Source organism: Talpa europaea (genome assembly GCF_964194135.1).
Source record: "Talpa europaea genome assembly, chromosome: 7".
Lineage (NCBI taxonomy): Eukaryota > Metazoa > Chordata > Mammalia > Eulipotyphla > Talpidae > Talpa > Talpa europaea.
In genome coordinates, this window is record NC_140074.1 from 131550032 (window position 1) to 131573632 (window position 23601).

Consider the following 23601-nt stretch of genomic DNA (forward strand, 5'->3'; position numbering starts at 1 on the left):
TTAGCCGCGAAGCCAGCAGGACAGGGACCGTATTGTCATGCTCTGCATCCGCGCTCTCTTTGGAAAGGATGTTCTAATCCCATTTCATCCGCTTCCCATGGCTGTCAGCTGTTTGCAGGCATTTGGGAGGCAGGTTTCAGAAGTCAGCCATTGTGCGGCCCCTCCCCTGTGCCGCCCCTCCCCCCCGGCATGTGCGCCTCCATCCATCAGACTGTCCGGGGCCCCTTTGTTGTCCAGCCAACCCCCAGCCAATGGCATCCCGGGTCTCACCCCCCTGCCAGCTGCCCCACCTTTCTGTCTATTTTGGGACCACAGCGGGAAGGGGCTGGGATGCATCAGCCAAGTCCCTGTAACTAAGGAGGGGGGACCACAGGCAGGGGGCCTGGGGCATTCCACCGGGAAGGAATTCGCTCAGTTTGGGTTACGTTCTGCTGCGTCTTTCTTAGCATGAGATTTAAACACCCGATGGGATTTATCTGGTCCGTCCTGTCTCCCTCCAGGCTGGAGTACGGATCCAGCCACCCCAGAGGTCAGGGACCACCAGACACGCAGGCAGTTCACAGGGCTGCTCCTTCTTGGCGTGCCAACCCTGCCCGGCGCAGAATCAGTGCCCATTGGCACCGAAGCCTGGATCACTGCTAAGCTGTTTTATTTCTCCAGCTCCTAGGACTGTGCCTGGCACACACCTAATAAAAGTTAACCCTGTGGACTCAGTAGTGTGGGATTCCACGACAGGAAGACGATAGACTTAGAAAGATCCAGGCGCCCTGTTAGCAACTGGGTAACTGCGTGGGACAGCCCGCCCACGTCGGCAGCTGGGCAACTGTCCTCAGCTGAAGGCCGAGCCTGTGCCAGAGGATGGGCTCAGTAATTATTGCTGACTTCAGAAGAGCAGGTTAGGCTCCGGAAGGGCACCATTCTCCCAGATTTCCTGAGCCTGCTACTCATGGACTCTCTCCCCAAGCTCCGCGCCCTTCTCCAGCCCCTGCTTTGTTCCTGTCCTGCACTTGGGACCCCAGGGCCCGCCTGGGGGCTGGTCTGGACAGTGGTGCCAGGACAGGGACATGGGAAGACAGGGTGGTGAGCAAGGTGGTCAGGCAGCCCTTTCAAGGCCACGTGTTTGGGACAGTCACATGAAATAAGCACCACACCTGCATGTACACAAATACCTATGCACACACGACACCACATGCGTGTACATGTATACACGTGCACACACATGCGCAGCCCACACAATGCACATGTGCACACTCAACATGACTCAACACACATGTGCACACACATGCACAACACACATGCTCATACAATATGTGCATGGCCCCACACATACAGACGCACACATGCACAGTCACACACACTTCCCGCTGCATCCCGCTGCCTCTCTGCACAGAGCAGGCCTGAGGCTGGTTGGTGGGTTGTGTGACCCCTTTCCCAGGGTGCCATGAAGGACCAGGATGGCCAGTCACGGGACAGTCCTTTGCAAAGCAGCCGGGGCTACCCAGCCCCTTCTCTTGCCCTCTTTCTCCCCCTGCTGCCCCAGGCAGGCCTCCCCTCCGGAGTCGGAGTCGGGCAAACTCCCCTCCAGCCCAGCTCAGGGTCGTCCGTGTGTGTGCAGGTGCCGGGAGGAGAGAGCAGGAGGACAGCGGGCTGATTTCTCCCATGTGGGCAGGCCGACCGCGCCTTCGGGGCCACTGCCTGCGATTTTTAGCCCCAGCTCGCATTTGTCTTTGTTCAGTTTGTTTTTTGGGCTAAATTACCATGGGCAGCAGCATTAAAAGAAGGAGGAGACATTGACCAGCAGAGGGGTGGGTGGGGGCATCTACTTTATGCAGAAAAGCGTGAGAGTCACAGGCTTGGAAGCCCCTATCTCCCTCGGCCAGTCCTTAGAAAGGTACCTGGGGATGGAGTTGGGGGTCAGGGGGCTTGCGGGCCCACAGTTTCCCTCTAGGTCTCCAGGATGGCGCCTGGGAAGGTGTCAGGTTTCAGGGCTCGGGACCGGAGGGCCCCTTCTCAAGTGGGGACACCTGAGAATGGAGGGGGCAGAGAAGCAGGAGCTCCTAAGGATGGAGGGAAAGGAAAGTGGGGTGCAGGGGACACCCAACCAGCATGCAGAGGCACCAGACTGAATGAAGCAAACCCAGACCTTGGTCCACAGCTGTCCACACACCTGTGGGCAGGTGGGCAAGACAGGGGCCTTAAACCTGCTAAGGTGGCGAGGGCTGCAGCGGGACGGGGAGAGGGCGTGCAGGGTGGCGGTGGGAGGAATTTTACCAGCAGCAGGAAGGACCTATGTGGCTTTTCTGATTCTAGACCCAGGAGCTGCTGCAGTGGTTTTCTCCTGGAGGCCTTGGGCACACTCCCTCTCGGGATTTCAGGGGAAAGAGTCAACTCTTCTCCTACCAGGGTGGTCTGAGTGCAGTTTTGCTCCCAGGCAAGTAGAGGAATCCTGAGATCCCAGGTTCAGGACGGCTCCTGGCTCTGACTTTGAACTCCAGGCCCAGAGACCCGGCCGACCGGCTGCAGAGCCCGCTCCTTGCCAGGCTTACCCAGCAGTGTCTCCAGGGACACAGAGCCGATGGGGCGGCAGGGGAGTCCCGGCTATTTGCGTTCTCCTGAATGATTTAGCTCCCCCGCCAATAAAACCCCCTCTCGGTGAATTAACCTGCTCTTCTGAAGTCATCAATAATTACTGAGCCCGTCCCCGATGCCACTTAACAGTTTGTGTTTTTCAAAGCACTTTATGCCCATTAACCAAAGAATTCTTGACGCACCTCCGGGAGAAAAGGACCAAAATAAGCAGGAGGCTGAAAAGGTCTCTGGAAGTCACCTCAGCCATCCCCCTGCCTCTGGGCTGGACTGTGTCAGAGAAGAGGCTGGTGAAACAGAAACCCACCCAACAAACCACTCTGTTTTGAGAAACCATCAGGATGGAAATGCCTCAGGCCAAACAGAATACTGAGCAACATGTCAGGCGGGTGTGGGGCAGCCGCTCACTGGTGAGTTGTCCACTAGACTGAGCCCAGGCCCAGAAGGAACACGGTGGGTCAGGAGACAAGCTGGGGAGGGAAGGAGGCGGCTCATTTCATCCAAGGCAAACTGGGGAGACCCTGATCCAAGAAGCAGGTTTCCTCACCTGCAAGTAGGGAAAATGGTAATTTGCTAAGCAAGACCCAGTCATTAGCGGGCAAATGACATAGTTCTGCTGCTTAGGAATGTTCCAGTTAATGAGCCCTCCTACCCTGCGCGGCCACACTTTAAGTTTTGCTTCTGGCTTGGGGCAGAAATGGCCGTTTGTGCCAACTTGCCTCTCCCTCTGGAAAGGGGAGCTGGGTTGATTCGTCAGCGTTGCCCAGACAAGATCCTCCCGGGGTGGGGGCGGGGGGCAGCGGGAGGCCCATCCCCAGGCTGTGAGCCAGAGGAATCCCCGAAGCATCAGGCCTTGGCCTTTGTGGGAGCCGTAGCATGTTGTTTTCCAAGGAGAAACAGTGGAAAGCCTGCGGTGTGACCGGCGCGGTGCTGACAAGTGCAGCGGGAAGGGGGAGCCTCCAACCCTGTCCCAGGAACACAAAGGGCATTTCTCTCCCCACTATCCTGTCCACTTAGTGCCTGCAAATGGCCGAGGTGGACGACGGGACAGAGCACTACAGCCACCTCACCCCATGCTCACAGTTCTGGGGAGCAGGGGTGAAGCAAGACGGCTTCACCCGGGCAGGAGGACCTACCTATCCCCTCTCCCCTCTCTTCTACCAGTCTCGCTCCGAGTCCACGACAGCATGAGCCGAGAAACTGCTACCAGAATGGCCAGCCCCAGGTGCCAGCTCCAGACTCTGGACAGAATACAAAAAAAATCAACCCCCCAGAGGTGCTCTGGAGGGAGGATCTGGATAGGACTTGATGCTCAAGGAAGCACGTGGTAACCATGAATTCCCTGGGTTTTATGGTTTTTATCTTGAAGCTAGGTTGAAGTCAGCACAGCGCAGAGTTACACCCCTAATTAAACAAAGCTGGGGTAATCAACACCAAGGACAGACACGGAGACCGTGGAATAGGCTAAAGAGGCAGGAATTAAACACATACTTCTTTGGCCCAGTGGTTTTTGACAAGGTTTCCTAGACGACTCCACAGGAAGAAGGGGTCTCTGCAACAAATGGCACTGGGGATAAGGGGTATCCACACGCACAAGCATGAAGCGGAACTCCCACACCACACCACATACAAAACATAACACATAAAATCTAAAGCATATAACTCTTAGAAAAAAGCCAGGGGGCTAAAAAAAAGCTAGAGGCTTCATGACCTTGGATTTAGCAATGGATTCTTGGATATGATAACAACTGGAAAAGTAGTTCAGTGGGACTTCATCCAAATTAAAAACCTTTGTGCATCAAAAAGCATCACCCAGAAAGCGAAACAGCAATCTACAGAGCGGGAGAAAATGTTCCCCACCCGTATATGGAACAAGGGTCTAGAGTCAAGGGTATATGAAGAATGACAACCCATAACAAAAACATAAGTGACATGACTGAAGAATGGACAAAAGACTGGAAGAGAACTTTCTCTTCAACAAGCACGCGACAGGATGCTCATCGTCACTAGCCATCAGGGAAATGCAAATCAAAACCGCAATGAGGTGTCATTGCACTAAGATAGCTGTAATTAAACACATTCCTTAAACAAGTGGAAATAATGAAACAAATAGAAAGTAATGGTTGGTGAGAATGCCAAGAAATTGAAAGCCTGTGCATTGCTGGGGAGAATATAAAATGGTTTGGTACCTGTGGAAGACTGTTTGCTATTTCCTTCAGAGGTTAAACACAGAATTACTAGAGGACCCAGCAATTCTACCGCTAGGTATACACTCAAAAGAATGGAAAACAGGTAGCCAATCAAATACATGTATACAGATGCTCATGGAAGCACTATTCACAAGAGTCCTAAGGTAGAAACAGCCCATATGTCCATCAACAAGTGAATGGGGATACAAAGTGTGGTATACACAGACAGTGGAATATTACTCAGACATAAAAAAGAATGGCGTGCCATGTGCTTCAACATGGATAACCCTCAAAAACATGCTCAATGAAAGAATCAGGCAGAGAAGGTTACATAGTGTATGAGTCTGCTTATTTGATATGTTCCAAATGGGCAGATTCATAGGGTAGATTGATGGTTGCCAGGGGGTGAGGGATGGGAAACTGGAAGCAACTTTTGGGGTGGCTTTTAAAAATGTTCTGAAACTAGATAGAGGTGGTGATTGCACAACTGTGCGATTATACGAAATGCCACTGAATTATTTAATTTAAAAGGATCTTAAGTCATATGGACTTCACCTCAATTAAAAAAAAATTCCAGGGGGCCTCCCCGGTGGCGCAGCGGTTGAGTGCTGGGTTGCGAAGCTGCCCACAGCCTCTGCAGCGCCGGTTCGATCCCCAGCTGCTCCCTGGCCACCAGAGGAGGGTCCCACATGGCACGCAGACCTCTCCTGCTGCCCGCTGCTCCCCTCAGCGACCTCTCCTGCCTGCTCTGCTCCCCGCTCTGACTCTGGTGAATTCTCTTACCCTCCCGTGCTTCTGACTGTACCCAGTGCTTGTATGTATGTATGTATAAATAAATAAACAAATAAAAACAATTCCAACAGCAAACTCAGTCTTTTTGGTAAGAACTAGAAAATATGGGACAATTATAGCCACTGCAAAGTGAGGGCTGAATCCTAGCAAGGACAGTCAAAGAGAGGGGCCCCAGAATCTGCGTATAGGCTCTATCCAAATTTCTGGGTGACCTTTGACTATGTATGCACAGGGCTGGTTGCAAGAAACCCAGCTAAGGATGAAAGAACAGAACTGAGGCTGGCACTATGCCCTGAGAGAGGGTCTGCAATTTGAACCAGCTAAGTTAATTCCCACTAAAACAAAAATAAAATCAACATGCTTTGAAGAAACAAAAAAGAATATAAGAACCAAGGAAATGGAACCTATTCTTAAGATAAAAGACAATGAACAGCGACTGACCCTGGGATGATGATGTTGCAATTAGCTGGTACCGATGATAAAGTAACCATTACAACTACATACAAGGAGATAAACGACAACATGCTCATTATGAATGCAAAGATAGTAAATCTTTAGCGATCTAGAAAACATACATGTCATCTAAAACCGCATGAGAATTTTAGAACTGAAAAATAATGACATTTTAAAATTCACTGGCTGGATTTAACAGCTGAGTGGAGATAATAGAGAAAAGAGTGACTTTGAAAATATATCCTGAGAAATTATTCAATCTGAAGCACAGAGAGAAAAATGATGGAAAAAAAGTAAACAGAGCCTCAGGGGCTTGTTGGGCAGCATCAACACATCTTACATAGGTATTTGTTAGGAGAGGAGAGAGAAAGGGGCTGAAAAAATATTTGCAGAAATAACGGCTGAACTTTCCCCAAATTTGGTGAAAGATATAAACGTACAGATTCAAAAGGGTCAGTGAACCCAAGGCAGGAAAATATAAAGAAAACAAGGGCAAGTCTAGATACATCACAGTCAAAATTTCAAAAACTAAAGAGAAGGGGACAAAGGGTTTCGTGTCCCCCTCCTAGTTACTCTGTTCTGTGTGTCACAGCAATGGAACAGCAAGAAGGGGATGAAATTGATCCATGGATCCTTGGGGCAGCCCCCCACTGCCCTCGTGGACATGCAGGGCTGCAAATTTCCAAGTTCTCATTCCTGCTCAGCCAGGGCTTGTAAGCATTTTTCTCTCTATTGAACAGAGAGGGCACCTACATGGACACAAAGCCTTTCATCCCTGGGTTGCCAGAAAGTCAGCAACACATTAGAAAGGGGACCTGGGCCTCCCTCATGCCTTCATAGTCTCTAGGGGACATTTAGGCTGATTCCCAAGCCAGATCCAGAGTCTTTGCTCCTTCTGTTGTGATTTCCTCTGGACGGGAGCAAAGCCTTCTGGATTACAGAAATTGGGGCTGTTTTTATGAGGGTGCACTGGGCTGCTCAGACTTACTGGATCCTCCACATAGGGCTTTGCCCTTGAGTGAGTGATGAGTCCCCATCCTGGGCTTTTCCCCTGGAGAATTTTCTGTTTTGCTTCTTTAAGGGGGTGATTCCTTTTCATGTTCTCCTTTCTGTACGGAAGATATACATTAACAAAGCAGCCTCTGGGCGGCTCTTCCAGGAAGAGCAGTGGGTTGGGGTTCACGCCCCTAATTCCCTCTAGTGCCCCAGGGACAGTGGCAGGGGCAGTGAGAAGGCTGCCCTCCATGGCAGGAAAAAAACTGGGGTTCAAAATAGACCCTATAGATTGGATAGCACATATTTTAGGGGGGCCTCTGCCCTCTTAAAAGTTCTCATAAGTAAGTGAACTCTAGTGTACCCCAAACTTACCTAAATATCACCTGGGGATCTGAAAAGGCAGCTTCTCTTTCATCACCTGGGGGCAGGGCCTGAGACTGTGCATTTCTAGCAAATTCCTAATGGTCTCTAGACAATCCTATTGCTGGTGCTTGCTCCAGCCACTCAAGGCACAGGGACATCCAAAAGTTGGTGCCAGTGGCAATGCTGCTAATGGGAATCATATTTACTGAACACCTACTATATGCTGGATGCTCTGTGCTACTGCAGACTGGAGGAGGAGAATCTAGCCCAGTGTTGTGGAAGGACATTCCTGATCTCCCTCAAAGAGCCAGCCAGTCAGTGGGGAAGGAGGAAACTGGATGTAGGAGGGTTGGCGTTTTCTGAGCAAAAGCTAGTGCAGCCACATTTTACAGGTGGGGTAACTGAGACCGGAGGCCCTGCAGTGGGGTCAGGGGTCTAGCTGAGGTGTGCTCTGGCTTTGAAGGCCAGGCTGCTCAGAGGAGAAGAAGGCAGAAGCAGTGAGTGCAGCAGAAGCAGGCAGGACCAGACAAGCAGAGCCCCCGGCACCGGGCCAGGCCCCAGATCCCGCCTCTCCAGGATGATCCGGATAACCTCCTGGACCAAACTGGCCAACTTCACGAGAACTTCTATGCTTGCTCACTGTTCTGTCTCCCAATGCCTTGCCCCCCTGGGGTTGGCGGGACCCACAAGGCTGGTCTGCATTTGAAGGGCCCAGCCCGGGTTGCATGACTGCCATGGCCATCTTGGAACTCTTTGAATTTTTTTAATAAGGGGTCAACAATTTTATTTTGCACCAGGCCCTGCAAATGACCTCAGCGAGCCTGCCACAGGCCAGAGATGGGGCCAGGCTGGACCCTACGTCAGAGTTGTTCTTGCGATGTGGAAATGGCAGCCCTGTGCTAGACTGTGCTGGCTGACCGGGCAGGCTGGGGCAGGCCCCTGCTCCACTCAGGCTGCAGAAGCACTGGATGGAAATGTGAGGGAAGGCGAGACCGTGAGGACGGACCTCCCAAGAGCCGGGAAAGTGACACCCCCAGAACAGCTCCTCAGTCCTCCCCTGTGTGTGGCAACAGACTAAAGGGCTGGGAAGGGAGAAGGCGGGCAGCTGTCTTCAGGGCTTTGGCCTCTCCAAGGTAACCACCACCCAACATCAGCCAAAGCCGAGGGCTGGGCGGATGCAGGGCGCTCTGCTGGGCTAGCCTGGCCCAGGGTCTCTGTGTAATTAGGGCCAAGCCTTTCATTGCGCTTTGGTGTGGGAAGCAGAAGCCAGGAGCCAAGTGGAGCTGATTCAGAAACTCTAGCCCTGCCCGGAAGTCCCGGCTCAGAGGGAGGCTCCCGCCCCCCCACCCCATTAGCTACTCAGGCCTGTAGCAGAGCCAAGGCCAGACATTCATTCCTCGGGGGCCACCATTCCCGGGAGACAGGTGCTGGCACCAGCAGAGCCGAGGAAGAATGTGGAGCCTGGGGCGGGCGGCTGGCTGGGGACTTCATCGGGCCCAGCACATTCCAGGAAGGCAGTGATAGGGAGGAGGTGTGCGGGCCCAGGGGTCTTAGCTCCAGGGCTGGGGGGTGGTAGCTCCAGAGGGTTTTCTGATTTACACACACGTGTGCCAGGGGCAGACAGAGGGCGGCGCTCAGCCTCTGGGGTCGCCTCAACCCAGCCGCCCAAGGCTGGCTGGGGATGCGGGGCTGAGGGGACCCCAGCAGCACTGGGCAATCAGTGACTGCTGCCATCACGAGGGTCTTAGATTTTTAAATCAACTCCTGACCTATGTTTTGGTTGACTTGTTGTCAGCAAGGCCTCCTGACGTGTGAGGTGAGTTCTGGGGTGCTCTTGAACTCCCTGTTGCATGTGAAATAGACCTGGGGACTCTAGGGAGCTGGAAAGGGGAGGAAACCAGGGGTCCCCAGGGAAGGTGGTTCCTGAAGGGTGACCACAAAATCATGGGCAGTGGCTGCAAGAGGCTGGCAGGGCCCCAGCAGATGGGTCAGGACACGGCGGGCACTGGAGCACAAGGGGCCCCGCCTCAGAGAGTAGCACCTCACGTGCAGGCTCTGGGTGAGACCTGTCCCCAAATATTCCATCAGACGGTCCTCCCAACAGCACTGGGACTTCCAGTTGTTTTTAATCCAAACTTCACAGATGAGGAAGCTGAGGCTCTCTGGAAAGCTGAGTAATTTGGCCTAAGTTCTTTAGTGTCTAAGGGGCAGAGCCAGGCCCTATTAGAGGTGAGCATGCAAACAGGGTCACACTCCTCAGCAGCTTGGAGGGGACGCAGGAGAGGCCCGGGACGTTCTGGGCAGGATGCCAGCCTGCCTGCAGGGCCTCTCCTAAGCCCACCTCTTAGGAAGCATGTGGCTGGGCAGGTGGCTCCAGCTCCAAGCCTGGGTTTCCTAATGCGTGTAGGGGGTCAATCCGTTCCCTCACAGGGTTGCTGAGAGGGCCAGCCAACGCGTGCGACGCATTCAGGATGACGTCTGACTTGACAGTGGGCGCCCTTGCTATCAGTTGTCTGGGAGGTGTGCTATAGGCTTGCTCAACCTGGCTCACAGGCCTGTGTGTCTGTGGCTAGGTACTGGGGAGCAGGGGGAGCCTAGCCCTACTGCAAAGGGGGAGTCAAACCCGCCACAGTCCAGAGAGATGCTGGAACACATGCAAGGAGAGTGAGGAGGGCGCCCCTTCTAAATCCACACCCCAATGCTGGCTCTTGATCTCCCTCCCACTGTGGCCTGGCTGCCTGGACCCAGCCCGCTCCCCAGCCTGGCCCTGGCTGTTGTGCAGTTCTCCCACCTCCCAACTTGGCCGAAATGATTGTCCCCACGGTACAGATGGAGCCCAGAAGGAGTTTGGAGAAATCAAGAGTGCAGCAGAGGCTGGCTTGCAGCTGAGGGGAAACCAAAGGGTCCACAGCTGCTGAGGGCTGGAGTCTGCGAGGGGCACAGGACCCCAAGCTCCCAAGCTCCGTGGCTTGCAACACCTCACTTGGTTCCCCTGACCCCATGTCCTCCTCCATAAACCAAGAGGAGCCTCCTATTATCTGACCTTAGCGGTTCTCTGAGTCTCCTATAATCTGCACTGACTGCCACTTAGGAAGGCTCCAGGCCCTCAGGCCAGGGGAGAGGTTTGGGCAGGAGACCACTCGCCCAAGTGCATGTGGAGGCACATGCCCGTCGGGCATGTGGTGGGCCGGGAGAGTTGTTGTGCCTTTGTTTGGCACAGCTTTTATGGGATGGCTGATGTCACAGAGCACAGGCGTCCTGTGTGTCAGCATCCTGAGGGCCCACGTGTCTGAAAGCTCCATCACGCGGCTATGGCATGATGTCGGCTGCCCTAGACAGCTGTTTGGCACCAGAAAGAATGAAACCACCACCGTGGAGTTTCTCATCCGTGTTACAGGCCAAGGGGAGGTGAAGTCTGGAAGACTCTGGCTGCACGGGGAGAACCCGATCGCAACACATCAAAGCCAACTGTTTCTAAATCCTGGAGACAAGCAACCGGAAATGGAAATAAAAAATACAACATGCACATTTGCATCACAAATATGAAATATTTAGGGATGAATCTGACAAATGAGGTGCAGGACTGATACTCTGAAACCCACAAAATGCTGCTGAGAAAAAGCAAAGAGCTGAAGATGGGGGGGGTGGAGGGGTCGCTCGTCCTCACAGCTCAGGATGCTTCACGTGGCTGGAAAGTCAAGGCTCCCCCCACCTTTAAAAAAAAGATTTATTTTTTTATGGACACAAGAGCTGGGGCACAGGCCAGAGGTGAGGGGGGTGAGATGATTCACCAGAGACAGAGTGGGGAGCAGAACAGGCAGACTGACTGAAATACACAGCTGAGGGGAGCAGCGGGCAAACCAGGAGAGGTCTGCTGTGCCACGTGGGCAGCTCCCTGGCTGGGGATTGAACTCATGCTGCAGTGGGTGCAGACAGCTTCCTAGTGCTGTTTCTTAACCCTTTGTTCCACCAGGAAGGCCCCAAGGCTCCCCCTTTTGATATATGTTATCAATGCGACCTCAATCAGACCCCTCAGCAGGTGTCCATCAAAACACTTGGTTCCAAAATGCATATGGAAGCGTGAAGGACCCAGATGGTCAAACTACCTGACCCAGAAGTCAGGGACGAACACGCCCTGGCCGCAGACCTTGACAAGGCAACAGTGACAAGCCAGTGAGGACGGCGTAAGCACAGCCGAGTGGGTGAACAAAGCAGAAACAGGGGCCAGAAATAGCCCCTTACCTGAAAGGCCAACTGCGTTTCAACAAAAGGTGCGGACATGATCCAGTTGTGAGAGGGAAGTTTTCCATGAAATGATGCGATCTGCTTGCGAACAAGAACAGAACAAACCCCCAGCAGGCCGGGGGGGGGGGAGGTGGGTGGTGGACATGCCTGTCATCTCGTGATCTCGAGATTCTGGCGATAATGGTGGGTACTAGAGGCTGTGCCCAAAATGGCCAAGTTGGATCCTTGAATATGTACAGTTTATTGTGTCAAAACAAAAACAAAGTCCTCGTGTTCCTTGAGGAAGACGCGGGCGCCTCCCATCTCACAGACCTCAGTTCCAAGGTCATCTCCTCTGAAGTCTTGCCATGGGTGGCATTCTTGGGGCAATTCTCTGGACCCCCATCCCCGGGCTCCTGCCTGCAACACCCTGTGGTACCCAGATGGCTTGAGGTCCTCACTGAACATGCAGGGACCTACTTAGGCTTTGCGGGGTTCCAGGCACTGTGCACAGCACACAGTAGGTGCTTTGAAGATGCTCGTTGAGCAAATACAGGATTTTTTATTCACTGACACATCAGGGTTGCTCTGGAACGTCTAGCAAATGCTGCTCCATCCCCGATAACTTCCTGCCCTGACCTTCCGCTCCCGGGCAGAAGGCCTCTAGGTTGGTTTTGTTGGTTTTCTTTTAAGGAAAAGAAAGAGCTTGCAGGGGTGAGAAAAGAAGGAAGGAATGAGTGGGGGTCACCAGCTCCCATGCTCAATGTGGTGTGTGGGCTTCACGGCCGTCCTCCAAGGCAGGACAGGGCAGCTCAGCCACTGTGGCACCCCAGCTCCTCAAACCTCTAGGACAGTCCCTCCCAAAGTGGACCGGCAGCAACACTTCACCAGGGACTTGTTAGACATTCAGGCTCCTAGGTCCACCCCAGACATCAGGAGCTCGGGGTGGAGCCCAGAAATCTGCATTCCAGCAAGCCCTCAGGGTGTGAGCCCCACCATGCTGCTCTCCCCTCTTCTCCTACAGGAACAGGTGACAAGAGGGGGTCTAAGAATGTGTCCCCAAAGCCCCAGGGGCCAGGGTTCCCCTCCTTCAGGTGACCTTCCTGCCATCCTCAGGCACCCAAGGGCCGGCTGTGTGACGGGGCCAACCACCCCCCACATGTGTTAGCATCTCGGAAGCATCCCTCTGCGTTGCTGGGACACCCGGCCTGGGCTCAGAGGCCCCTGAGCTCTTCCACAGCAGAGGCACAAGAGAAGCTGGAGTGAGAGGCCCTCTCCCCACATCCCGGGGCTGGACATTCCAAGTTCCTGGAGAGACAATAGGTCCTAACATTATAGGGGGCGCAGACAATGGGCCTTGTGTTCGCTGTCCTGTCTGCTGCTCTCAGCCAGGCTCTGCGAGGGAGGCGGGACCATCCGAGCAGTCCCCCCAACGGGTCCTGCTTGCCTCTGCCCAAGGCCCAGGCTGGGCCAGGGTGCTTATCACCCCATCCCTCGCCCCCGGGGCTGAACAATGTTCTTTTTTCCTGAAGATTTCTAGCATCTTCAAATTCTTTGCCCTCCCAGGCCTTAGGAGAAAGTGGTTCGATGCCAACCCCTCTCTTCTTGTCTCCCACGTCCAGGCCTGTGTCTCCTGGGGCAGGGACAGCGGGCTGAGCTCTCCAGCCGCCCGGAGCCACAGGCAGCAGTGTCTCCCCTTACCCCGGCTGATTTCTCTTCATTAGTGCAATCACATCAGCCTTGACAGCAGCGTATTTATTACGGCCCCGACGACAGCCATTTTTCACCCAGTGATGCACAGCCCGATAATGAGCTTGGAGCAGAGCTAATGAGGAACTCCCCTCGGCCCTCCTCGGCAGCTCCAGGCCCCCAAATGGTCTGCCCATCACCCCACCTCCTGACTACAGACACCAGTGGGGGAGGGGTGTGACTCCAAATGGGGAGGTCAAGGGCCCAGCCTGAGCTGTGTGAAGCCAACGTGCCAGCCGCCCACGGGAAGGAGACTTCAAAGTTGACTGAAAGAGGCGTGAGGGCTGGCCGGTCAGCACTGCCCGCGGCGGGAGCGGAGCGGAGTCCTTGAGACACAAACAACAGGAATGGGATGGCGCCTGGGGAGGGTGGAGGCTGCCAGTTCAGCTTCCAGAAGTGAGAAAACCTCAAGAGGAACAAGAGGAGGTGACGGAAATGAATCTAGAACATTCAGCAGTGCTGCACCGGCAGGGCACCGGGCTCGGGCGGCTGAGCTATCACAGATACAAAGCTACAGCCCGCCCTGCTTGGGGGGTGAGGGGTCTTCTGGAACCTCAGCTCTCCCAGAGCACCCACAGGTCTGGGGGGCAATGGCCCCCGTGCCATGGACACACTTATCAAAGCACTCGACCCCCTGGCCACGGAGAGTCATCCGGCCTCACTCAGTGCCAGGCTCTTCCCCACTAAGTGGTGACTTGAACGGTGCAAATTAAAAGGGGAAAGAAAAGAGAGCTCAGGGAGAGGCTCCCCAGGGTATGCAGCAGACTGGCTGGGAAGCCAGGGAGGAGGAAGGACCCAGAACACCAAGCACCCAGCAGCAAGGTCACCCTCACACACACCACCCCGAGGGCATGGCCATAGGCCAGCTGTGGTGGGTAGCTATGGCCACCAGGGCCCATTATGTTTGGGGCAGACCTGCTCTGGCGTAAGCAGGTCTATAAAACTATAGAAACGTTTAAGGGGAAATAGGTTGGGCTATGTATAAATATATGTAAAGCATCTTAGAATCTCACCGAGGATGCGACCCAAGAGATCATCTCATTCAAGCTTTTCAAGTCCAGGTTTTGCCAACATCCCTGGGGGCCAGCAGGCCCTGGGGCGGATGCACCGCACCTCCAGCTGCATCAATTGGCTTTAAAATATTCTTTGTGCATTAAAATAGAATTCAGAAAGATCCTGGAATGGAATGCAAAATTTCATATGTTTAGAAAGGGAAATGTGAAAAAAGAAAACGCGACACAGAGAGCAGGCAGCTTCGGGGTGCGGGGCCAGCACCCCCAGGTCCAGTGGCCATCCCCCTATAGGACAAGACTCCCTCACGGAGGAGTTTGGAAACACTCAATTTACACCCCCACATTGCCCCATGAGGACACAGAGGCCACACGGGCCCCAAGGCCAGGACCACGGGACCCCCCACAGCATCACCAGCCTGTCACCTCCTCTCCAATGTGCCATGGCCCTTACGGCATCCTTCTTGAAAGGGTTAAGTTCATTAATTGGGAACAATAATGTATGTGTAATCCCTCTATCCTTGTTGATGAAGGGTTATTATCGATACTCAAGGAGTTTATAATTAAAGAAATCAGTCACACGGGCACATTAAAAAGATAATTCACCATCAACAAGGCCAAAGTGTCAAGTGACACATCTAGGCCCTCGGCGCCCAAGAGCAGAGGCATCCAGGAGGGTGCACTCCAGCTGCTGGACCCGGGGGGTACACAGGGAGTGCGGCAGGGGGGCGGGGGGAGAGGGTGCTTTTGGGCTCCTGGGAGCCGGGCAATGGAGCAGGCTGGAGGCCTGGGCCAGTGCGGGGAAGCCAGAGGGCAGCCAAGCCTAGAGTCAGATTGCGTGGGGCTGAGCCAGGGTGGGGAAGCCTCCAGGTGAAGGCCTAAAAGTAGGGGGGTGACCAGAGGTCTCAGGATTCAAATCCCATCGCTAAGACCCTTTGCAGAACATCAGGAGAGGTTGTTAGTTCCCCTAGAGAGAGGGGGCACTCCACACTGCACTCGGTGCCCAACCTCTGTGCCCATCCAATTTGGGGAGAAGCCTGTGGTCAAACAAGACAGCCCCCCAATCCTAAAGCAGCATGGCCAGTCCAGCCTGGCTGTGAACCTCACCACAGCTGACCTGCACCCCTCGCCCTGCCCTTCAGGTCAAGTGACCTTGCGAGATACGAATGTTTCTGAATTTCAGCGCCACCTGATGTGAGGTTAATACCTTCTGGCCAAACTCTTTCACACATTGGGGCAAAGAGAAAATGAGAGTTGAGGTTTTAGAAAAGGATCTAGCAAAAACATTCACCCAGAGGCCTCCACAGCGGAGAAGGGCTTAGCCTGTGGGCTGTCTGTGACATATTTGTATTTGAAGATGGAGGCAGAGAATGTCTTCACCAAATCAGTAACTTCCTAATGGCGGGTGCCATGGGCAGGCCCCTGGGAGACCGAGGGACCCGTCACTGGGGACAGGGCACATGTCAGTGCAGTCCCAGAGCTGCCCCTGCTTCTGGGACCGAGATGACAATAATAATAGAGATGGAGAAATTTATTCAGGGCTACTGTGCACTGAGCTCTGTCCTAAGAGCTTAGCGTGTCCCCTTAACCCTGCTGCAACCCAGAGGCATGGACTGCTGCTGCATTTTACAGATGAAGAAACTGAGGCTGTGGCTTGTCCAAAGTCACCAAGCAGGACGTGACAGCTGGGATTTGAACCTAGGAAGCTGAACATGCTTGGGTTCCCAGAGGCCTGAGCTGTCCCCTCCGGGCCCTCTGACAGCACGTTCGGGGCAGGGTGGGGAGACTACACTGGGCTCATCACTGACACGCTGTCTCACTGCGCAGCGACTACCCAAGTGTTCGGGGCCCTAGTTCTCCCCATGACTCAGGCTCTGGCTGCATTGCCCCCTGGTCTGCACCTCCACAGAGGTGCCCTGAGCTGAGGGCAGAGTCCTGCCTCCAGCTGTCCCTTGAGAGTCACCTGCACCCACCCCAGAAGCTGGATCACCTGCCTGGGTTGCACGCCGTCAAACATCCCTCCCCTTAGGATTAGAGCATCATCACAGTAGCATCGCCCCTCTGGGTGCTGTGGCTTCCCACGTGGCCTTGAACTTGAATGGCTTCTCCCTCTCCCCCTGCCTTGCCACCCTATTCAGTTCAGAAGTCTCTTGTGTAACAATGAGAGGCCCAGTGAGGACACACTGGGTGAGGCAAGAGCTGGGAGAGCCTGAGAGAAGGATCCAAGGCACCGAGGCACCGTCCAAGCGCCACTCCTTCTCAGCCCAGGTCCAATGGCCCCGGTGTCTAAGCATCTCTCCTGGGAAGATACCTATGAAGGGGATCATGGTGAAGGGCGGACTGGGACGGGATGAGAGGTGCTGAGGCCACAGAGCCTGGGTTTACGCCCCGATTTCTGGCCTTCCCAGCAGTTGATTGCTCTGAGCCTCAGTTTCCCCAGGGGGAAGAGGGCCGAGGCGGATGAGGGTTGTGATGTACCCAGTGCTGTCACAGAGCACTGAGCACCAAACAGGATTCTGCTCTCTCCCTGGAGATCCCTGGGGTGGGGAGAAAGATCAACTCGTTCTAAACAGGGGAAGAAGCAAAACAAAGCAGGGCAGGAGGAAATGCAATTGACAGGGGCCCAGACACCAGAGCAAAGTCTGAAATCCAGGTACAGTCCGAGACCTTAAGACCAAATTGGGGGCGAGCCCCGGAGCACAGATGCAGCTCGGCGAGCGCGCGGGGTGGCCACAGACGCAGCCACACTGAGCGCTCGGCCGTCTTATCTCATTTACTCCTCGCAAGATTCCTCCTCGTTATTACAGACAATGAGCAGGGCCGGGAAGTACGTGATTGAACCCAGAGTGGCCCAGAGTAACTCAAAGTGACAGAGCCTGGCCCAGGCTGGCCCAATTCCAAGACACTGGCCATCAGACCCGCCGCTTCTCCAGTGCTAGAGGGAGAACCCCAAAGGCAGGGAGGGAACAGCACAGACTGGGGTGAACGGGGTGCCTTGGGGATGGCTCTGTCTTGGGTGAAGCAGTTCTCTGTGGGAAACGCACCCCCTTGGAGATGCGGGTCTGTTCTCCAGGACACGGAGGCCTGTCCTTCCGGGGTCCCTGCCACTGGGCAGGGCCATGTGGTCATTTCTGACCAGTGGGCTGCAAGGGGAAGTGGTCGGGGCTATGGCATTTAACTGCCGATGCAAATCTCCCTCTCTGTGAAGTATTTCAAACTGTGCCTTCACATATGAATGGGCATTTACCCCAAGGTCCCCAAGCCACACCCCCCCACCTGTCCTCCTAACTTCTACCCGTCATCAAGGCAGAGTTCAACTGGGAGGGATTCAGCAAGGACCCTGGGCCACCCAAACCCCAGGTCGGCCGCTGTGTGCAAAGAACAAGTCAAGGAGGGCGAGGAAGTCTGGGGGGGGACTCCTGGCTCCAGGCGACACCCCTCCAGCCTATGGAAGCCCAGGCTGGGCTCTGGAGGGCAGGGCTTCCATTCTTGGGGTGCGTGGCAGAGAGTGATGAGAGAGAGAGTGGGCGAGTGACCCGAGAGGAAGCTGGAAGAGGTGCAGGGGCCGGGTGACGACAGGCTTGGCCTGGATAAGTGGAACAACCACCCTTCCTTCCTTCTTCATCCACTCGCTCCTAGCGGGTGAGCTCCTGCCACGTGCCAGGCCCTGCTGTGACCCGGGAGACAGCAGTGAAGGCCCTGAAGCCCCCTGAGCTGGCCCAGCCATAAATAAACAAGTCGATGCCCGTGGGACAGAGCGAGTGCTGTGAACATGAAGCAGTGAGGGGCACGTGGGCACAGGGACGCCACAGAGCAGGGTGCTGCGGGACAGCGAGGACTTTGGAGGACAGGCCTGAAGGGTATAAGGAGCAGACCCTGCAGACCCCGAGAGAAGCGGGCACGGCCAGGCAGGAGACCAGAGCAGGGCTGGTAAGTTCTAGAACAGAAGGGCAGTTGGAGCAGGGGCAGAGTGTGAGCTTAGGCACCCGCAGAATGGGGAGGGGGGCAAGAGAAGAGGAGGCTTGCGTGGGGGAGGGGGTGGAGAGCCCCATCCTCACAGCCTTGGGGCCACACCTTATAAGCACTTAGCATTTATAAGAGCATTTTAAAAGTGATTGGGGATAATCTCATAAAAAAAAAAAAAAAAAAAGCCCCTCATGAGGTAGACAGGCTTATTTTCAACTGCTTCATGTGCACCCAGCTCGGGCCCAGAGCGCAAAGGGCCCAGAGCGCAGGCAGGAGCCACCCGCCCTCAGAGAGGGGCGCTGGGGGCCAGGCGCTTGAGTGGTCTGATGTGACCAGCTGAGCAGTGTTCCCCTCCTCCCAGCCCCCTGAGCAGCCCCAGAGGGTCTGCTGCTTCCTTGGCACTGCCCACTGGCCCTGCCTTCAGCTCAGCCTGTGCACAGCTGGGGCTGGACGAGCAGCCACCAGGATGTCTCAGCAACCAAGCTTGTTTTCCTTTCCATTGCAGCCAGTGAGGCCGCTGCCGGCAGTGCTGCTGGCCCATTTGTTGCTATTGGCATCCCAAGGCCCCAAATTATGATGACTAATTCCCACCACTTCAGGCAGCTCCAGGGCCGTCTGCAGCAAAGCACTCCAGGGGGGCCGGGGGGGGGGAATCCTACTACACCCAACATCGACTCCAGTTCAGTCCCCAGACTCCCCCAGGGCCCAGACTCCCCCAGGGCCCAGTTCAATCCCCATATTCCCCCAGGGAGGGATGGATGGGGGTTTTCAGACAATCGGAAGATTCCTAGAATCACAGCCAAATCCTAGCTACCTGGTCACGGGAGGCCACTGTCTCCCTTATCTAGAAACAACAGCGTGGTGTGTCAGATAGTGAGCCCTCCGTCAGCAGGGGCATGCAAGCAGAGACCAGTTGGCCGCGTGTCCCGGGTGTGTGGGCAGAGAACAGCGCAGATGACTTCTCACGTTTCTCTCAAGTCCACACACTGACCCACACTGGCCCTCCGTGGAGAACAAGACCGTTCTCCTTGACTGTTCTGCTTAAGCCCCACTGTACCCTGCTGGACAAAGTCAAATGCAAACCAATATGCAGTTTAACACATCATTTTAAAGTCGGCCGTTCAGGCACTGTTTAAACAGAGAACGGCTGTAAAGGATTTGGCCTCTTTCCCAGCCTCCCTCGCCTGACGAAACAAGGTTGCTGGCCCCTACCCGGGCCTTCCAGTAGAGGACAGACAGGAGAAGCGGTCGATAAATATTTGCCGAATAAATGCACGGAAGGGAGGTCTTCCCAGGCAGGTGGGAGGTTGCCGGGGCGGGGGGGGGGGATGTGGCCACTGGTGGGGGTCCGCAGCCTGTTCACCCCAGCCAGGGCGATCTTCTGCAGCCCACCCACTTGTGTGCCTCATCTACCCGCTGCCAGAATGCTTCAGACTCCCCAGCTGAAGCCAAGGGCCCCCTGGGGCAAGGCAGAGAAGCGGGAAGCGGACGGGGTGCAGAGCCTCCTCTCAGGCTCTGGGAGAAAGACGCGTAAGAAGCTGATGTGGCCAGGCCGCTCTGACACGTTTCAGCTGAGGCCCAGGCAAGCACGACACTGGGCCTCCTGGTAATTAGCAAGCAGCCCTGATCAATAAGTTATTTTTTGCTGTCAGTAATTAATAATTACAGCTTAGCCACACCATGTAATTAAACTTTCATCCCGCTCCCTCATGTGCTGTGTGGCTTTTATTGTGATTAGCTCCCAGCACTAAACTTTCTCCCTCTGGAATCCTCTGGAATCTCCAGAGCTGGGCCTCCCACCCCTTGTTCAGAGTTTTCTCTGCTTTGCTCAGCACACACGCCCATTGGTTTCTCCCTCAGGCACTGGTCTCTTGAAAGAAACTTCTGGACCTGCCAGCGGGACTGCCCCGGCCCTGCTACCACGTCATCAAGCTTCTGGGCATATGAAAATCCAGGTGAAGTGCTTGGGAAAATGCAGATGCTCAGATGCCAGAGCATCTTTGCAAGCAGAGAACGTGGGATGGGTTCAAGGCTGTTGGAGGCCACTCTGAGACCCGGTCAGGGAGCCTCAGAAGGAAGTGGAAGGGACTCGGGTGAGGAAAGGGGAACGAGGCCTTTGTGGTGGGTGGCTGGGAGCCACTCCTCACGGTGCCTCGGCTTACGGCGGCACATGATCCTGATAAGAAGAGTCGGTAGAAGCACCTTCTATGTGCCAGACACCTGCGGGGCGTCCCCTGGAACACCTGGCCACCTCATCGACTCTGCTTTCAGTTTGGTACCAGTTTTGGGGGGCCATGGCCCCACAGTGGTGTTCAGTAGTAGTCAGTGTATGTGTGGTCCAGGTCCCGTACCCGGAACAAACTAGGCAAGATACAGAAAACTCCAGTGGTGGCCACGGTGAGGCTTGTCCTAGGAGCAGACCACGGCTCGTCCTTCACTCTGTCATGCCTGGAGAATGGGGCGCCGGGCTCAGAAGTGACCGGCACTGCCAGCGACTTCGACCACCCCGAGGGGCTATCAGCATGGCCTCAACTGGAAGGAGAACCTCTGTTCTCTAACTCCAGCGCAGGAAAGGACCCCCCAACTCTCGAGCCCCGGACACATGAATGCAGCATTGCCCCCACCCTGGGCCGAGATCAAGCTCCACATCCTCTGCAAGGCGGGGACCCCGGACACTCATGGAAGGAGGCAGTGCCCAGTGGTGCCCCATGAGGCTGGAACACACGCTCTCGGAACACGAACGGAGCGGCAGGAGACCTGGGCGGCCACATGCAAAAAGGCAGCGAACACGAGACGCCGGAGAGAGTGACTTAATCAAAGGGTGACTTAATCAAAGAGACCGTCACGTTTCTCACAGGGCGCGGGGACAGGTGGCCTGGCCTTAGCTTCAGCGGGAAGGCAGAAAGTTGGCCTCAGGTGGATGGAACAGGTGTGGAGGTGGGGCGGGGATCAGACTCAATGACCCAGAAAGAAGGACCTTCAGGTGCCCTGGGGACTCCTTACGAACCTGGTCCGGGATGGGACAGAGCTAGGGGGCCACCTCTCAGGGAGCTCAAACTGTCTCTGGAGAAGGCGCGGTAATCACATTAGAAAGGTCCAGAACAGAGGCTTACACCCCTCAGAACCCTCCCTGTCTCCCGGCTTTGGCTAAAAGTCCCATGGGTGTCTCAGAGCAAACCCGTGAGGTGCTGGAGGCAGACTGCAATCTCTATTCTGCCAGCCTCGGGGCACCCCGGGGACCCTCCCCGCCCACCCCAGCTGCCCATGGTCCTGATTTCAGGGAGAGAGGGGCCCAAAACACTCTTAGTCCCTGTCTGACTCTGCCCCCAGATCACCCAACAGCCGTGGGCAAGTCACTTAATGCCCTGGGACCTCAGTTTTCCCATCCATTAAATGGCTGCTGGAGTGAGGTGACCTCTGAGGTCTGCCTGCTGGAAGATTTTATGATGATCATAAAAATAATAACTTTTATTACCTTACATTTACAGGGCCCATTACAAAATTTCTAAGTGCTTTAGCGTAAATTGCCTTGTAAAACCCTCCTCTCAGCCCCGTGCGTGAGAGCTGATTATTTTCATCTCTTTGATCTTGGCTCTGAACCACCCCCCGACGATGCAGTGGCACTGGGGTCCTCTGCTCCCCGCAGCTCCACGACCCCAGACATGGGGTCGGGCCTTTTTGAGGCTACAGCCTCTGCAGACCGGAGCCCCCTAGATGGAGCCAGACCCCTCCTGAGCCTGGAAGAGGGAAGGCCCAGCTCTGCTAGTCCTGGAGTCCTGTCCAGCCACCGTCTCCCTCCACCCCCAGCAGGCGCCGCTCGGACACCGCTGGCATCACAGTCTGGATCCCAGAACCTCTAGGCAAGGAAGCGCCAGCGCAGCCCCCACCCCGCTGGGACCTGCCCAGAACTGGGGGAGACCTGGGAATCCACACCCTGGAGAGGGGCCGTGCTGCACAGGAACCTCATCCTTCCTAACACTCGGGTCCCCAAACCCACCAGCCCTTCTCCACCAGGAGGCTGCCCCCCAACAGCTACAGGTCAGAGCCGAGGCTGCAGAGGCAACCGGGGCCAGTGGAGGCTGGCGGCAAAGGCAGGCTGTGTCTGGGGGTGGGAGGAGAGGGGACCTCATACCCTCCCGGTGCACCTTCCCAGGTGGGTCGGGGCGGCGTGGGCATCGGCTCCTGGTGGGCACCCTGGGCCCAGGCCGGTGGGGCAGCCAGAAGCGGGTTCCTGTACGTGGCCTGGCCTGCCAGTTGTTCCCGGGCACCCAGCGGCGGACTCGGCTCCTTCCCGGCTCCAGCCCGCCCACTCCCTTGTCCCAGGGCGCGCAGCGCCTGCCTGTCAGGGCCTCGCCCTTCTGTGTGGACGCCGAGCCGGGGACCCGGAGCCGGCCTGGGGAGCTCCGTGGGGCGGGCGCGGAGCCCCGCACAGAACCGTGCGCCCCGAGGGAGGAGAGACCCCCGCCCCCCCACATCTTAGGTTCTTCTTTGCCTCCCAGCATCAACCTCCACCTTCCCCCATTCAGAAGCCACAAGTCTCAGAAAGATTGCCTCACCCCCGAAAGAGAGCCCCCCAAACTCGGAAAGAGGGTCGGACCCCCCTGGAAAAGCCCTGCCAAGGCTCAGCCCCGTATGCGGGAGGCCACCAAGAGGCCAGCGGCTCCCGCCACCCGGCCCCGGAGCCACCCGGCCCCGCACCCCCTCCCCAGCCCCACATGGGGGTGGCGCTCGGTACCTTGGGCTCCCGCGGCGCGGATCCGGTGCAGAGCCAGCAGCGTGGGGATCAGCAGCCCCCACATGGCGATCAGTCCTGGGGGGTGTGTTATCCTCGCGCTGTTTTATAATCCTAGTGGGGCCCGATGCCCCGCGACTCGTCCGGGGAGCCTGTCCACGGGGGTCCTCCCCGGGGCCTCGCAAGCCCCGAGCGGCGGCTCAGGCGACCCCAACTCTTTCTCCTCTCGCGTCCAAGTCCGGGCCGGCGGCGCGCCCCGCAGGCGACAGGCGAGCAGCGAGCAGGAGGAACAGCCGCGCGCTCGGACCCGGGGCTCCTTGCTCGCTCTGCACCCCAGATCGGACCTCTCCCGGGCCGGGCAGCCTCGGCGGTCCCGCCGGCTCGCGGGCGAGCTCCGGAATAGCCGGCCAACTTCGGGAAACTTCCTCCGTGGCCACGTTGCCCGCCCCCCGCCCCTCCCCGCCCCCCGGCCGGGCTCTGCGCGCGGACGCGGTCACCCGCGTGCCCAGCGCCGGGCCCCGGGGGCCGGGCGGGAGCCGAG

At 56.1% G+C, this 23601-nt stretch overlaps 1 protein-coding gene across 1 annotated transcript in view; it reads right to left on the reverse strand.

Moving 5' to 3' along the window:
* SDK2 (sidekick cell adhesion molecule 2) overlaps window positions 1-23127 on the reverse strand; it is a gene marked incomplete at both ends in the record, with an annotated part of 223168 nt that extends 200041 nt beyond the window's left edge. The window contains one exon of the mRNA XM_084238690.1: window positions 23064-23127. Coding sequence (XP_084094816.1) covers window positions 23064-23127 — 64 coding nt within the window. The remainder of the gene's footprint in view (window positions 1-23063) is intronic.
* Between the last annotated feature and the right edge of the window lie 474 nt (window positions 23128-23601).